At 37.8% G+C, this 17,890-nt stretch overlaps 1 protein-coding gene across 1 annotated transcript in view; it reads right to left on the reverse strand.

Moving 5' to 3' along the window:
- The window catches only part of COL5A2 (collagen type V alpha 2 chain), a 138,567-nt gene that overhangs the window by 33,766 nt on the left and 86,911 nt on the right, over window positions 1-17,890 (reverse strand). The window contains exons 13-25 of the mRNA XM_072752150.1: window positions 15,931-15,984; window positions 13,434-13,487; window positions 12,214-12,258; window positions 11,649-11,702; window positions 8,543-8,587; window positions 7,099-7,152; window positions 4,801-4,899; window positions 4,423-4,467; window positions 4,214-4,312; window positions 2,960-3,013; window positions 2,592-2,699; window positions 1,469-1,522; window positions 805-903 (exon numbers count right to left, since the gene is read on the reverse strand). Coding sequence (XP_072608251.1) covers window positions 805-903; window positions 1,469-1,522; window positions 2,592-2,699; window positions 2,960-3,013; window positions 4,214-4,312; window positions 4,423-4,467; window positions 4,801-4,899; window positions 7,099-7,152; window positions 8,543-8,587; window positions 11,649-11,702; window positions 12,214-12,258; window positions 13,434-13,487; window positions 15,931-15,984 — 864 coding nt within the window. The remainder of the gene's footprint in view (window positions 1-804; window positions 904-1,468; window positions 1,523-2,591; window positions 2,700-2,959; window positions 3,014-4,213; window positions 4,313-4,422; window positions 4,468-4,800; window positions 4,900-7,098; window positions 7,153-8,542; window positions 8,588-11,648; window positions 11,703-12,213; window positions 12,259-13,433; window positions 13,488-15,930; window positions 15,985-17,890) is intronic.

Consider the following 17,890-nt stretch of genomic DNA (forward strand, 5'->3'; position numbering starts at 1 on the left):
GGGAGGGGGGGGTCATTCTTCCTCTAAGCAATGCTGATTGCCCCTTCAGCTGGCCTGGCCATTTCCTAAGAAAATGCCAGTTTGCCACATAGAAGGAGGAAGCTATAATACACTTCTACTCATATAGTGAACGCTGGGTTCAAGATCACGTAGCCAAATGTATGTTTCCATCCAACAATTTATTGTATGAATTCCTTTCTCTTCAAGGAGCATTGTTGACAACCGAATATAAGAGTGATTCCATAGTCCAAATGAATTTTCAAATGACATTTGGTCAAAATGAAATTTATCACGAATTCTCTTTGGCTAAAAGCCAAGGAAATTAGTTGTTAGCAAGTAAAGGAAAAAATAAATGTTGACAAAGACGATTTTCTTTCATGTCAAGTGGCAAAACCATTAATATGTACTCCTTTGAGAAAGGGAGCGTAGAAATTACTATATTTTCTATACATGATAAAATAGCAAACCAGTATTTTAAAAAGTCAATCAGGTCAAAATTGTAAAACCAGGGGGAACCCTGGGTGGCTCAGCAGTTTGGTGCCTGCCTTGGGCCCAGGGCGTGACCCCGGGGTCCCGGGCTCGAGTCCCACATCAGGCTCCCTGCATGGAGCCTGCTTCTCCCTCTGCCTGTGTCTCTGCCCCTCTCTCTCTGTGTCTCTCATGAATAAATAAATAAAATCTAAAAAAAAAATTGTAAAACCAAAGAAATGCTCCAACTTGTCAAGACTCGCTAAGTCAAAACGTCCTTTCACTGAATTCTCAAGAGCAGTTCTGGCTTGATGTAGCAAACTGCTGTGTTCTTACCCGAGCACCTGGAAGCCCAGGTTCGCCTGGCCGTCCTGGATCCCCCTGACTTCCTTTAGGTCCTGAAGAACCTACAGGACCCCTCTCTCCTTGAGCCCCCTGTTCCAATGCAAAGCAGAATGTGTCAGGGAAAAAAAGAAATGGTGCAGGAAAATAAAAGCAATAAATATGAAATGTATGTTGTACAAATCAAAGTACTGGTATACCATACAGATGCTTTGTCAAGTAGTTACAAAGTCACAAAAAATGTCACAACATAGTCTCTTCTAATTTGTATTTCTTATAGGATAGTGGTTTTTCATCATTAGCCAATGAAAATTATCTAATCTAGATTTGGGGAAAAAAATACCAAAATTTTAAAGTCTAAATTCTGGATAAAGGAAAAAGTATATATACCAGTCAAAGGAAAGATGTATGACCTTTTCTTCTCAGCAGTGTCCCTAAAAAGTCCGAAAACAAACTTCTCCCTACTTCCAACCATTATATGTCTCCCATCCCTCTATAGAATAGAAACGGCACAAGAGGGATTTGACATTAGGCTCAACCTCCATGTCACTCTTCAGATCTGGACCCACGTGGACCAAAGCTAGAGCACCATTCCGGACAGTGGCATCTTTTGGAGCACCACCCACGTGAGCGTCAACATTTGATAGGATGACCTCACCTTCGGTCCCGGTAAGCCATCAGAGCCTGGAAAACCACGATTGCCAGGAGCACCCTACAAATGACCAAAATGTGATTCTTAATTGTTGTCGATGCTCTTGAAATGTATCATGAGTGGGTAATTTTTACTTTTAGTATTATATGGTTTTAAGAGGTGTGATCAAGCCAACATGGCAATAGATAGGTAAGGAGGGGAAGAAAAAAAAAACCTAACTATATGGAAAGAAATGTTAAATTTTGGAAAACATGTAAGTACTGAGCCAAAAATTATTCAAATTAAGAACTATACTAACAATTCATTGTAAAATTAAATATAGAGAAAATCTGATATGAGCAGCAAAGGAATGGCACCATCCACCACCATCAAAATGTCAATGACACGTATTTGTTTTGTCTCCCACGTGAAGCTCCGTGCTTCCTCTGAAAGTTTCTACAAATGTACGGTGATATTGTTGTTTCATTATGGCGACCTCTTCTGATCTCTAAAGTCACCGACCCTCCTGCCTCCTGGCTTTGCATTTCCTGTTTCCTCTGCTGACAATGTTCTTTCTCCAAGTTCTCTTGCTCACCCTCACCTTCAGGTGTCAGCTAGGATGCCATCTTCCCAAAGAATCCTATTTGCTAACCACCTAATGTCACACTACCATCATATACTGTTATTCTCTCTTTACACATCACCCTGTTATTTCCTACGTGTATATACAGCATTCATTGAAATGCATAATTATATTTTTGTTTGCCCTTGTTTATTGTGTACCTCCCCACTGCAGTAAACTATTATTGCCCTTGTTTATTGTGTACCTCCCCACTGCAGTAAACTATTATTACTAGCCCCCACTAGTACAGAAGGCTGGGACCACAGCCTTCTTTTTCACTGATGTAGCCTAAGTACCAATATATCAAACTGGCCCAGTGTAGTTGTTCAATCAGTATTCGCTGAATGAATGAATGAGCACCAATTAAACAGTTGGCTCCTTTAATTCACAATCATCCTGAACATCCTGCATTCTGCTGTGAAATGCACTTGCAGGCATATCTTTTAACTACTCTATCATTCCTTACTATCCCAAAATTTACCCATATAATTCCCCTACAATTCTAGTATTTTATTATTCAAATTTTACCCTTTCTCCCATGGAGCCTGGAGGACCGACTGTTCCTGGATCACCTCGGGGACCTCTCTTGCCTTCTTCACCAGGTGGGCCTATTGGACCCTGAATACCATGTGGCCCCTATTGAAAACAGAAGGACAAAAAAAAAAAAAAAAAAAAACAGAAGGACAGTTATCAGAAAGACCATAGTACAAGGGAGTCATAGTCAAAAGCTTCATTTAAAATGAAGTCAGTTATAAACATGAAACTGTATTAAACTGTTTCCATCTAAAGGTATATTTCTCAGTATTATTATGTTAACACTTGAGCATGTTGACCTGTGCACTCTGGAACAATATTCATGCTCTTCTTATCCTTTAAACAAAAAAATGAAGACTTACTGGTTCCCCTTTTGGGCCAGCTTCTCCTTTGAAACCCGGAACTCCTGGATCGCCCTAAAATAAAAGTATGAATAGTTATAAGAACCAGGACATTTAGCCAGTCCAACCTGCTTTAATTAATTACACTAAGTGGGCCTTGAAAACTTTTGCCGGTAAGTTTGTGTTATCATTTTTTAAATTTTGCAAATCTTGTAGAATGTATGTGAAATTTTATAAAATCTAGTATTGATTAGGTAGCAGTTTGTCTATTTTACAGTTTTCAGAGACTTATTTTTAAAATCTTGTTTTATCATGCATACTAGGAAATTTAGAATTATTCAGTTATTCCAATTTGCTAATTAAAATAGAACTAACAATGATAACTTCTACAGATAAATCTATTTCAGGTTTATTTTAGGAAACAGACTTGTTTACCCAGAATCAAGATAATTTTATATTTATGTTCTCTTTATTGACAGTTGGACAACTTCAAACAGGCATTTCATCTTTGGAGCGTTCTGTGTTTTTTTTATACGTGTATTTTTAAATACTAGTTAAACTTGTGGGGAGCAGATTGCTAAATTGAGAACATGATAAAATCAAATGTGATGTATCAGCAACATTTATGTCTTAATAAATCTGTCACCAGCATTTAAAAGGATTTATTAGCATAACTAAGTTACTTGGAACAGAATTCAAAATATTTGTTTTAGGTAGTGTTATGAAAGAAAGTTTTAATTTTTACATATCAAGCTAAAAATATATAAGCACAGCTTCTCAATGTGTTTATTTCTTATGGGCTTGTCGTAACATTTTTTTCTAATAAATAATTTCACAAAATATGGAAATTCATTTGATTTGAACAATATGGTGGAATCACTTTTCACAATAGCTCGAGAAACAGCCGTTAAACCCATTTTAACCAAAGTGTCATTATAGCCTCCAGATTTCTTCACACTGGCTTGTAAAATATTTCCATCAGTTTATTATTCAAATACTGATAAATTCTATGAGGCAGACCAAAGTCATGACCTTATTATTTTAAATTTAAAAACCACTAAAATCCAACACAATGCAATAATGTTCCCCTTTGAATTTAAAAGCCTACACTGTACATTAACATTTGGCTTCCACTTTACAAAGATTTCTGTCTTTAATTGGCTCATTCAAATAAGTCACATTATCTATGTTTCATTCCATCTCACTGAATACTGTTTTTCTTGGTGCTCTTCGTCAGATTATACTAACGATGATAGTTATTTTAAAGGACATTACCGGTTGGCCTCGAATTCCTGGAGGTCCGGTGCTACCCTGAGGCCCTGGAGATCCAGGTGGCCCTGCCAAGCCAGGAGGACCGGAGGTACCCGGAGAGCCCTATCAGAATGAAAGAACGACATGATGAGCAGAGACTACGTACAGGTCTATGGTCCTAAGGATCACGCCCACTTGTGTTTCATGTGGCACGAATGCACTTAGTTACTCACCGTTGGGCCTTTGGCACCAGGTGTACCATCAGTTCCTACTGTACCCTACAAGATACATGAAAAGTTTGTAAGCTATTAAGCTATATCTAGGGTGGTCTTTGGATGTCCACTCATATTCCAAAAGGAAGCAGAAAATTGTTGTAAAACATCAACCACCATTATATCCTAAAACTCACTTCTGTAACTAATTCCCTTTTCCATAAAGTAGATAGAATTTTGCAGAGCTGACAAGAGAATTATGTTTTTTTTAAGTCAGTTGCAAACACTCATTCATAATTCAAAGAAGATATATTAAAATAGATTGCCTTTGTTCTGAAGTTATAAAACATGTCAAGCTTTCTGTTAAGAATATGGTTCTTAAATGTACTAGGAACTTACAGGAAGACCTTGAGAGCCAACTGGGCCTGGTGGCCCAGTTTCACCTCTTTGACCCTGGGGACCTTCGGGGCCTCTTGCTCCAGTGGGACCTGCTTCTCCCTAACAGGATACAAAAGAAATGTTAATTTAAGAAGAACATAAATGTGTGGTTCAAAGTATATTGCTTCTTTGGAGCTTTACATTTAATACTCAAGTATTTAAAGGAGTCATAAGCACAAACTGGTTTACAAAGGATGTGTGCCTAACTATGACTTAACAAGTGGACTCACTTTCCTAAACCTCTTCGAGTGTGATGATGTCTGTAACATTAATAGCAAAGCTAAGTCGTCAAGGTAACCTGATAACTACCATTATTTCAACCCAAGATAGTGGTCCAGATAGTAAATAAAAATATAAATGTCTAGTTCACTTTTAATTCAGATAAATAACAAATAAGTATAAGTTTGTCCTAGGCAATATTTGGGCCATATCTATACTAAAAATTTATTCTCTATTTATCCGAAATTTAAACCTAAGTGACTTTCTGTATTTTATAAACATATTAGATCCCTCTAGCTTTAACCTAGTGGAACCTGGAGCTGGAATTTTAAAACTAAAATTGTAAGCCTATGGGTGTTCATTAGTGCCAATAAAACATGTTAAATCCCTACTGAATCCTTGAAATACAAGGAACTGGAGATGGAAGTTTATTCTTCATCCAGAAAAACAGAGACCATGGAAGAATTTAACAGGTGTAGCAGAATCCCAGCCAAAAACAAAGATCTGGGAATTTTATGTTTGGGGAGGTAGGAATAGGACAAACAAACAATTTCTGTGAAAAACAGTTTTGCAAAGTGTTTGATTTTTAAGCAGTTTTCAGTAGCCAACAGCCAGTATTAGAAAACCCGAGGAGGAGAAGGAAATATGCAGCATGAACTGTTATATAAATTGTGATTCTAATGAGGTCTTAGCTAGATGCCACAATCTAGCAGAAACTGCTTTCTGCCCAGTCTTAGTCGTGGGCATTCATTCATTCATTCAGTCTTAGCTGTGAGTATTCATTCTATCTCTAGCTCTCTGGCCAGAGCTCAGTGTAAGAGCAGAGGGTCTCACGTGAAGGGGGAACGGTTTTTGAATATTTTGATGAGGGACCATGGGGGGATAGGCCCTCTAAGGCCAGAGGCAAGAACAGCTGGATTAGGACCTCAGGGAGCAGATCAGAAACAGAGGGAACCTCAAGAGGGTCCTACGAGCTCCAGTGCACAGTGAGTTCTCAGTGAATAAGGGGTTGGTTAGTGAAATGATGCAGGGTGCCACTGTAAAGCAGCCACATCTCTGCGGCCCAGAGTTGAGAGACAGCATTAGAGACAGCCTGAAGAATCATTTGACTTGATGACGGTGACATTTCAGAGTATTTAAAATGTCAGCTATGGACTTTTTTGTTGTTGTTTGTTTCAAAATAGAGTTCAAAACCCATTTGAGTAGCACTACTAACAGGAAGCGTGGATCTATATGGAGGACACCTATATGGAGGAGAAGATTTAGAGAAGTGAGGGGATTGCCATGGCCTCTTGTGAGTACATCTCCTCTTTGAGATAAAGAAAACTATTGCCAAGGGGAAACTGGGTGTGAGAGGCAATCAAACACACCGTGTTGTTTAAAACTTGTAAGTAGTGTTCGGAATGTACTCACTAATTTAGCTAGTATAATCTTAATAATCTCCTACTCTAATCCTTGAATTTATCATCCCAAAGACTGAAAGAACAAATTGTGGCTCCCTACAAATGTAAATCATCCCAACAGAATACTTTAATCCCTTCCCCTGTGGAAAGCCAAATAGCCTCCCTGCTTATTCCTTTAAATGGGTTGTGTCAATGGTAGGGAGCAGGAATAGGAGTGAAAGCCAGCACTGTGTGAGAGAACAGCCTTTTGACAACCTCTGATTTATTTCAACCTCCTATTGTTTAGAACATTCTGCTATTTAGTGCTGTATCCAGGAACAGAGCTCCAATTCAGATTAAGTTCTTATTCCTTGCAGCTGTTACAATCGTCTAGCCTTAGAGTTCTAAGGCAACAGATTCTTTGATATTACAATTGTATAATTATCAGTAATTCTCTTTCAATTACATATTGTTTGCTAATCTCATTTTTAAATATTCTAAGCTATTTTTTTTTCCCCTACCGGAATAGCACTGAGAACGCTCTAGGCTTTTTCCATGGTTAAGAGCAACCTCCATACAATTAATGAAATGAAGTTCCTCACTTTGGGATTCATAACCAAGTACTTCTTGTAATCAGCTAAACATATTAACATTTTACCTTCATCCCAGGATTTCCTGGAAAACCAGACGATCCAGGTATCCCAAGAGGACCCTATTAAGAGAAACCAGAAAAGTGATCAGACATGTTTTTTAATCAATGTCCTACTGAGTCATCTTTCATTCTTAGACAACGTTCTGTATTTGGACACATAAGAATAATCCACTTAGTACTTTCAAATCCCAACGATAATATAATTTTATTATAAGTACCTTCCAACATTGGTATGAAATAGTACCAAAAGACATGTCCAGTGGCATTAAACACTTGTTGTTGTAGTGTATTAGAGAACAAGTCACAATCACAAACTGTTTGAAACAACTGCTTCTTGAGAGATGTACTTTCTTTGTGTTAACCAAGTAATATAGTTTTTAGAAAGTTGTTTTATACCAAAATCCGGGACTGTACTTTATAAAAATGATGCTTAAGAATCACCTGGATATTTTACAGTGATTTTTTTTTTCAAGCTGACATGTGGATATTTATCACTATCCCATATTTGGGAAGACATGCATAGAGTTTAAATCATTGAAAGAAATGAGTATAAGATGAACTCCATTCTTGGGCTCCTGGGTGGCTCAGCGGTTGAGCTTCTGCCTTGGGCCCAGGGTGTGATCCCGGAGTCCTGGGATGGAGTCCTACATCGGGCTTCCTGCATGGAGCCTCCTTCTCCCTCTTCCTGTGTCTCTGTCTCTCTGTGTGTCTCTCATGAATAAATAAATAAAACCTTTTTTTTTTTTTTTTTAAAGGAAGCATTCCATTCTAGGTTATCCTGATTCTTCTCTGAGGAGTGTACTGTAATTCCATCAGTTTTGCAGTAATAAAATCTCTTTTAAACTATACTTATGTTTTCCTGCTATCTATTATTTCCTTTTTAGGAGTAACAAAGCAGGAAAGATCCTAAAGGCAAATAATTTCAAATCTGATTTACCCTCCTAGTATTTCTCTGAGCTTATTGTGCTGTTCTCATCTATCCATCCTGTAGACCATGCTACATTCCTGCTCATTTTATTTTATTTTATTTTATTAAGATTTTATTTATTTATGAGAGACCACTGAGCCACCCCGGGCTGCCCCCTCCTGCTCTGCTCATTTTATATGCTCATCTTTCAAGACTTAACTTGAAAGTTGCTCCTCTTTAAGTCCTCTTTGATATCTTTATCTTACTCTAGATGTAGGTACAGACAAGTAGGTTCCCATAATTGTACTTCAAGTTGCACTGCACAGCATAGCAGTTAGCAACAGCATTACACTGCAATAGTAACTGATATATCTCTCTCCCTTGATAATTAAGGCAGTTTCCAAATATAAGTAATATGTGTTTATCACCTTTTTATCACCTTTTTATTCCAAGTGTCCAGGACGCTGATTGCTCTGTAAATATTAACGGATGTACAAATGGAACAATAAATGAGTGAATGAATATGAAAGTAATACAACTCACCATTGGCCCAGGTTTTCCAGGCATACCATGTGTGCCTCGTTGTCCCTAATTATGAGGGAAAAGACAAATAAAATTCCATTTTCTACAGTATTTGCTCATAATTCGTTTTCTAAAATTTCCATGTTAAAAACTGAAGAATAAATATTAAAGTTAACCAACAACCCTTAAATGGGTCAGTAACGATAAAAATATATTTTTGTATAACACTGATAAGGTAGTAATAAACACACTTGTCCTTACAAAAATAACAAAGAAGAATCAAAATTGAAAAAATGAAACTGATTAAAATGATCCTTTTTACTTGGAACATATGACTTTAAATAAAATGATCTCAAAGATACTGAAATTTTGTACATCTGCCTTCCTAAGAGATTAACTCAGAGAGGAATGTGTTTCTTGTAAAAACAACAAAATAAAGCACACACACACACACGCACACACGCACGCACACACAGAGGAAATTAAATAGTGAATGCTATGGCTATCATCTAGATCTTCCTTCAGCACTGAAGAAACCATTGTACCACTGCTGGAAGTGTTACAAGCTGATGACTCATAGTTAAGACCCTCCCATAAACTACCCTCAGCTAAGGAGTTCACAGGGCCAAGGTTATGCCTCTTCCCAGGTTACTGCAGTGGTGCAAAGGATTGGCCCCCCCATTCATGACAAGTCTGATGAGCCATGCCAGCCCCATAGTTCTCATGGAACTGAAGACTCATGGAGACTGGGGTTTTTGTTGTAACTGTAATACAGTTTAAATTCTCCCTGTGACAAACCCTGCTTTTTATTCATTTCTTCACAAATGTAGTTTCTGAGAGCACTCCACAATAAATGTCCTGCATATAAGTCTTTGCTTTGATGTTGTTTCCTAGGAAACCAGACCTAACACCCTGATACCATTGGTGCCTGAAGAAGTACAAGAAAGCGGACTCTAAAATGAAAATGTAAAGCTGGACTCCTCACTGAATGGCTTGTGATAGATGAAGTAGGACTCACTCTTGACATCCTGGGGTGATGCAGCAATGAACATTGTCTCCAGTAGTAAACTGAGATAGGGCGCAAGTGTCAGAGAAAGGGCTATGGGTACAGTAGCTCAGGCACTTGAGAAGGATTAGTAGTAGCAATTATAAAATTGACGGAATTTCATGGCTCTTGTTGAATGAATACATTGGAGAAAAACACTGAAAGGCTAATGGTGTTTAATCATCATTATAAGACTCTTTTGGAAGCATCTTAAAATATCGTAATCTTCTACAATCAGAGGGAAGAAAAAGTTGATGGTTGGGATCAGGGCTTGATAAAGCTTCAAGAGCCCTTGTGAAGTGAAGGCTGAATTCTAAAGCACAGAAAGCCTGTTATGCCGTCCCTATTTTGAGGGCCCTTGGTTAGAAGGAATGAAATTTGACATTGGGATATCTTAAGAACTTTGAAATCTCAACTCTGAAGTCTATGGGCCTGTAGAAATTCCCACCATCCCCACCATTAATAGCTTATTCTTCCTTGCTTAAAGGGAATGCAGAAGCCTCTACTTTACCAGGCAATATATGCTACCACCACTACCCCCCTACTCCTGTCCTTTGGCCACCAGATGAATAACTATTTTTCTCAAAATAACTAAGTTGAGGAAAAGTTGCTTCTGATAAAAGAGGGAAGACACACACCAAAGGAGTCATGAGTGCTTTACATCACGCAGAGGGAGAATCCAAAAGAGAATGCATGTGAGTAGGTCCTGAGGGTACTGGATCAGGAGGGAAAGAACATAAAGTGGGAAACTTAAAGAATACACACTCTCCCATGATGCACAGTTAGCACTCTGATAAAGACTCTGAAAAATGGTGTTGACATGGGAGATGGTTCTTTGAAACTTAGAAAGAGCAATGGCCTAGACTAAGTGGGATAGAAATGCTGGGACTGCCTTGGCAGGTAGTAGAATGAAGCACAGAGAAGTAAACATACTAGAGTGGATACTCCATGTAAGGGTGGGTGAGGCAGCAACTATGTTCTACAGTATTTTCTGTGTTTCCAGACAACACTTTATCTTCAAAGGGATAAGAAAGGGCCTAGTGAGAGGGTCTCAGTTCTCCCCAGCCAAGGCCCTGACTTTGGTACTACTCAGAAACTCTAAGGTGGTTGTCATCTTTAGGCTAAGGGTAACAGCAGGGGATACTGTAAGCCTGGGATTCCTATTATTAATGGAGATGAGAAGATCTCGTAATAAAGGCCAGGTGCAGTCCTTAATTGTCCAAATTAAAGCAGGTGCAATACAATGAACTGCAAGGTTGAAATATTAGCAAGTATAGTCTAATACCTTCAGGGAGCTATGAACAGAAACAATGGAATACATCCCCTATCTGGCTAGGTCAAGGCACACAGGCAGACAGCAAGGGCATTTCTCAATCTATACATTTAAAATAAATCAATGACAGGGGTACTTGGGTAGTTCAGACAGTTAAATGTCTTCCTTCAACTCAGGCTATGATCTCAGCCTCTTGGGGTCGAGCTCCACATTGGGCTCCCTGCGCAGCAGGAAGCCTGCTTCTCCCTCTCATTCTGTCCCTCTCTCCGGCTCATACTCTCACACTCACACTCTCTCATGAATAAATAAAAAAAGCTTTAAAAGACTAATAAAATAAACCAAACACAGATAATCAGAAAACTTGGCTGTTTTAAAAGGGTACACTCACAGTAGTTACCTTTTAGGATTATGATGAATGTGAAATAAAGCATGGAAGAACGTTTGGCATACGACAGCTGCTTGGTAAATAGTACCTACTATAATTTTATTACTATTCCAAATTTTTTATTTTTTCATGGACTCTATTCCATGCTGCTATAGGTTTTTGTAGTTTTCTTAACTTTTGTATTAATATAAGTAGGCACCAAATGTACTGTGGTTATGTAGGCTGTTAACATTAACAGAAGCTAGGTGAAGCTTGCACAGGAACTTTCTATACTACCTTTACAATTTTTCTGTAAACCTAAATTTATTTCAAAATAAAAAGCAAAGATAAAAACTGAAAAATTAAAAAGTAGACAACCAGTACTATTTTCTCATTTAAAAGACATATTCAGTTCCTTTGAGAACACTGAAGCACACATACTTACAGGAGCCCCCTGTGGCCCAAGTCTCCCCCTTTCTCCTGGCATTCCCCTTGGGCCCTACAGATGAGAGAGAAAAAAACATCTCTTGAAGCATCTTATTTGACTCCTAAGGTAGTCGGGCTACATCACGCAATCCAACCAAGACTCATCATAATTGGCCACCAAACAGTAGTATTTCTAGAAGCAACTTTGGGTTTGAAAAAATCTCCACCTGTGGGGATACATAACCTACCACCTCTTACCTAATAGATTTTACTTTATGTAACTATAATGGACTAAATCTACAATAATTCTGATTTAAACACTAACTATAGAAAAAGAAGAAGAGCATTCAATGGTTAAGAAAAACAATGAAATGCAAGAAGCCTGTTCTATTTAAAGGGTGCAATTCTCTGGATATGCCTTTCTATCAGCTGGTAATCAAGTTTACTTCATCAGGTAACATATCTTCTCCATGTCTTTTTATTTTTCATATAAACATTCTCTTAATTTCTAAAAAATAAAAACAAACAAACAAAACCAAAAAAAAACAAATGAACAAAACCCAAAGAATTAAATTGATACATACCATTGGACCCATGGCACCCATTGGACCAGTAGGGCCAGCTTCACCCTAAAGCAAAAATGAGGTTATATTACAGTATGAGAAACCTACAACTGATACATCACTTTTTCTGTGTGTGTGTGTGTGTGTGTGTGTGTGTGATTTTAAAAGTATATTTTCAGACTGGGCATCTGAAAGGTATACTTGAAATGAAGGGCCTCAAAATTCTGATGCATTATTTTCTCTTAAAATGCAATAGCAATTTAGTTTCTATAGAAATAAGTATAAAATAAAACTGAAAATGTAAACAAGATCGATAAGACTATCATGTCTATTCATATTAATTAGGATCAAAAAGTAATTATATGTTTATATCTGATAATACTTTAACTCAAGTAAAACTTTGCAAAGCTAAAACTGACCTTTTAAGATCTATTATAGGAAGTTTAAAAATAAAAAAGATTGGGGGATCCCTGGGTAGCACAGCGGTTTGGCGCTTGCCTTTGGCCCAGGGCGCGATCCTGGAGACCCGGGATCGAGTCCCACATCGGGCTCCCGGTGCATGGAGCCTGCTTCTCCCTCTGCCTGTGTCTCTGCCTCTCTCTCTCTCTCTGTGACTATCATAAGTAAATAAAAATTAAAAAAAAAAATAAAAATAAAAAAAATAAAAAAGATTAAAGCCAATGCATATACACATATATAAACACACACACACACACACACACAAACACACACAGAGATATGTGTATGTATATCTTGCATGAAGTTCCCACTAAAAAGTCCTCTGTACTTCTTTTATGGTCTCTCTCTCTTTCTCTCTCTCGAAATGTAAACACATCTTGTGAAGACAATGGCCAGAAGGCCTTGGAATTAATAAAAGGGTACTAAATGATGAAGCTAACGACTACCTAAACCTCTCAGATATTTTGGAAGAAGAAAGAAGAGGGAGTGTGTTTAACGGGTGAATTCACAGTACCATCTTCATGTAACACCCACCCCATGCTGGCAGAAACCCAGTGCCATGATGGCTGTTCTTGGTGGCAAAGGGAAGCCATGTCATGGGCCCTGCCAAATCTACTGCCACTCGTCTCTGAAAAATTATATTTACCTACTCAACTATCTCTTTTTTGGTACTCCTCATTCCTCCAGAACTTAATTTAAGATGGCTCTGAAAAATTGGTAGGCACTTGAAGCAAACCTAAGGTGTGACAGAGACGTGACTTAGGGATAATGGGCATGCTTACCTTGGAACCCGTTGCCCCAACTTCACCTTTAGGGCCTTCAAGACCTTTGTGTCCCTAAGAAGAGAAATATAAATTTATATTTTACTTGCTTTTTTTTTCATCCTCAGATTTGTAAAAGAAGAACCAAAAAGAAGCTCACAGAAAGTGCCTTATAAAAATATAAAAATGGTCATTTCAAGTTGTCACTCAGAATGTTTCCAAATTTTCAACAGTTTTTTGAAAGCCTATTCAAAGAAAATTAGAGCAACATTCTTAATTTGTAGTGTTCTCACCTTTCAGATTTTTGTGACTTCGCAGAAATTTCATCTATAGCTACATATGAAAGACTTATGGTGGTTTTAGAGAAGACAAATAATTATGCAGTTTATATACTTATAAACTCTGGGTTATAGCAATGGATGACATTCAAAATAATTAATAACTAGTATAGCAGCGCGCATTCTAATCAGAGGCTCAACTACTCAAAACAGGCCAGCCAGTATATACTTATTAAATATCAGTCATGCTTTCTGATAATTAGATGACAGATAGAAAGAAGATAGGTAATTTCTTTTTTTTCTGGAATTTTGAGATCTTTTTTCATTTGAAGGTAAATCTTAATGTTATAAAATTCACAAATATGCTAATTTAAATACCTAATTCTACTTATCTAAAACATACTGTAAACATACAAATATGTATGTTCTCCACATGTCAGAGTCTATTTCTGGTTTGGAAATCCAAAGAATCAATTCCCCCTAAACTGCAAGTCAGCAAGTGTTTCCTTACAGTTCACTTGAGCAAAATTCATGCAAAATAGTAATTAACAATCATCTTCTTTACTTGTTAACTCACAAGTAAACACCTTAAAAACTGCATTTTGTGAAATCTTCTGTACTGAAATGTAGAAAAACTGAACTACACAGTTAAAAATCTCTTAATTTTTTATTCCTGGCACCACAACCACAATGTTGGACAATATACCTGATGTGATGAAATGAAAAAGAAAAAGAAAAAACTGTAACAGATAAAAGACCTCATCTGACACTAACTGCAGTAATAATAGCTGCAAGGTTTGCCAACTGGGGCTGTGAGAGTCCTGGGTAGGAAGGGTTTCCTATGTAAGCCGCAGTAATTTCTCTGTTTCCTGACAACTCTCACTCTCTCCTGCTAAGAACTGTAGCGTTTTCTTCTGAGAGATTTAGAACCTTGTGCTACCACATCCATCACCTCCACCACCAGCTCCATAACCACCACCATACGGACTGTCTGAGCTTCTTCCACCAAAACTGCCCCCATTCACGGGTCCATAGCTTGATTGCTGTCATCCACTATAACTTCTAAAAATCACTGTGGCTCCCATCACCACCAGAGTTACCTCCAAAGTTTCCTCCTTTATTGTAACCAACATAGCCTCCACTGCCACCATATCCGACTGCTTGGCGTCCGTATCCTGGTCTAAAACCACCATGTCCCTCCCTACTAGTATAACCAGGACCACCACCATCACTGCACCATCACCTCCAAGTCCATTATATCCCCATCCCCTTCTCCATAACCACCTCTGCTGCCACCACCTCCACTACAGCCTCCTCTTCCACCAAAGTTTCCTCCACGACCCATAATGTTGACAGCTCTACATGCATGACCTCTTTGTGATCCAGCAGACTATATTTCTTCAGAAAGGGCCTTTTCCACTTCACAATTATGCCCATTGACAGTGTGATATTTCTGAACAATTTTACCAATTGTATCATGATCATTAAGTTACATAAGCAAATCCTCTTTTTCCCCCTCTGCCTGTCTTCCATAATTTCTATGGTTTTAATCTTGCCCTACTTTTCAAAGTAGTCTCTCAGATTACATTCATGTGTATATTCTTTACTACAACCAATGGAAATTTTCTTCATTGTTGGATGGGCACCAGGCTTTACAGAATCCTCTCCAGAAACAGCTCTCTGGTTCTGTTACATGCCCATCAATGTTGTGGTCAAGCACACACTGCTGCTGCAATAAAAGTGTTATCTCCGTCTTGAGTGATATGTAATTTCTATATATGTAGGTAACACATAACGATTACATATTAATTATCTTGAGTTATAAAGAGAGAGCATTTCTGTGGCCTTCCAGGTCTGGGCTGATTGGGCCCTCCCATGACCCAGTGCACTCTCTAGTATCATGTCACTTATTCTACTACGTAATTTTGTCTTCATAACTGTAACCCTATTCACCTGAAGCTGAAGGCTGTGGATTTTTCTCATTCATCACTGTGTCCTCTTTTGTAGTACAGTATCCAGTATACAGTAAGAACACAAAATATATTTGTTTATAGAATCAAATGAAATTCAAAGGAAATATAAAAAAGCATTGTGAATTTGGTAACCACAGATGAATACGGAGACCCTAGCCAGCTAAGGACAACTGACAAACAGAATTATAAAGATGTTGAAGGTAATGCTCCCCAGACTCTACTCAATAAGCTATGATATCTGAAAAGATTTCAAAGGATTGAACTTACTCGGTGACCCTTCAGGCCTGGAAGACCAGGAGCCCCAGGAAATCCTCGAGCTCCCTGTGGGGGAAAAAATAGATAAGGCAATTGAAAGTCATTAATAAGAATAGGAAATGGCTTAATATAAATTTTGTTCCAAAAAAAAATCTAATTCTTAGGTTTTTTTTAGCAAAATACCAACAAAGAGAAAGGAGTAGTACACTTTAATCTGTCAAAATACACCTAGGTGATCAAAAATTAGCAATGCAAATACACTGTTAGAAGTGGGAACATGACTTATACAAAAATGTGGATTAATGTCAGGTATTGATTTGATGACATTTCCAAATTTTGAAACTATATCATTGTATTATAATTAGTAGCAAAAACAAAACATAAAAAAAAAACAAAAAATACAACCAAACAACAAACATAAAACAGGAAAATAAGCCTAAATCAATATGTTCAATGTCTAAACCAACTAGATCAACGTATTTGGGAAAAAAAACAGGGAAGGAACTTAAGGAAAACTATGCTTTCTCTATATTGTGCTTTACTTGTGGTAAAAGAATAAATACATCTGTTTTATTTTCTCTGAACTACTAAATATGGGCAGCAGAATAGGATTAGAAAGACTGCATTAAAATGTAATCAAAAATTTATTTTAAGTAAAATGTTCAGGAGAAGTTTTAGGATCTATGACTGTTTCAAAGATTAATGAAAGAAGTGAAATATCCAACAGAAGGGTTGGGATTGGTCAAGAAATATGGAGAGAACAGGTTGGATCCTAGACTCAATAATGCCTTAATTTATGCTAATTTATGAATCCCCCACCTAAGCATAGTGAATTAAAAAACAAGAAGAAATCAAACAGAAGATTAAATCCAAATGGTTTGACTATTTTGAAATGATGCTTGAAACTTTTTCCTCACACTCTCTTCAAATAGATAAGGACCCACGGACTTAATTATTCACTTATTCTCATTGCCTACATTAATTTGACTTTGAATTGAATGCCACTGCCACTGGCACCAGAAAACTGAGTACAGTGATAGCGTAGATCGATGTATCAATTATTATCAATTATTACTATTAATCTGCATATCTGTGGCACTCAGCCCTATGCCTCATGAGTCGGTATCCAATGAATAAACACTGAATAAACAACTGAAGAAATGGTTTAACATGGCTCTTAACGCGCATAACACTTTTCCCAAACCTTATCTAAGGAAATTCTCTTGTGCTGACACAATCTCACAGATGGCAAAATCTTCTGTTCTGGACATCATTGCCTTCATTCACTGTTTACTAAATACTCAATGAAATTCATATGATAAAAGCAAAGCAATCATTCGTCTGTGACCTCTTACAGGGAAAATATTTCTGTAGTGCTTTAAGGGGGAGTTATAACAGCCAGGGCACATCAAACCATGTTCTCTGAACAAATAAAGTTCCACTAATTCTTCTGTTTACACAGCCCTGCTTAGGAATTCCTCACTTCAAGAACTTCCTTTAAGTTTTTCCACTGGAATGCTTCCCACTTTACTGATATTTGTTCCCTCTCTTTCCTGAGCAGGAAACTCAGTACATGCAGCCTATAGGAGAATTAATGAGCTATGCTATTTCAAGTAACTAGTGAACATTGAGTTTTTGTGGTCTGCAAGGGAATTCTCATGGATTGCATATCTCTAATACAACAAGAAAATGAACCAGATGTACTAGTACTCATAAAATTTTCCCTTTCTGCTGACCTGAGACTGTCATCACACCCCAATCACATGTGTCATTGCACAGAACTTGCAGAGTGCATCTGTGACATGCTGGCAGGGCCTCTTCCTCCCCACGGAGGGCCTACACTGAGAGGATGCGCAGGAGTGCAGCAGGACGGAAGACCCAAGCCTGGACTGGAAGACGTGCACATCTGTGCTAATGACTAAACCTCATGCCTTCCTCATGAGGGAGGAAAGGAAGAGAGAGAGCAGACAGC

This window comes from Vulpes vulpes, chromosome 3, assembly GCF_048418805.1.
Source record: "Vulpes vulpes isolate BD-2025 chromosome 3, VulVul3, whole genome shotgun sequence".
NCBI classification, from domain to species: Eukaryota; Metazoa; Chordata; class Mammalia; order Carnivora; family Canidae; genus Vulpes; species Vulpes vulpes.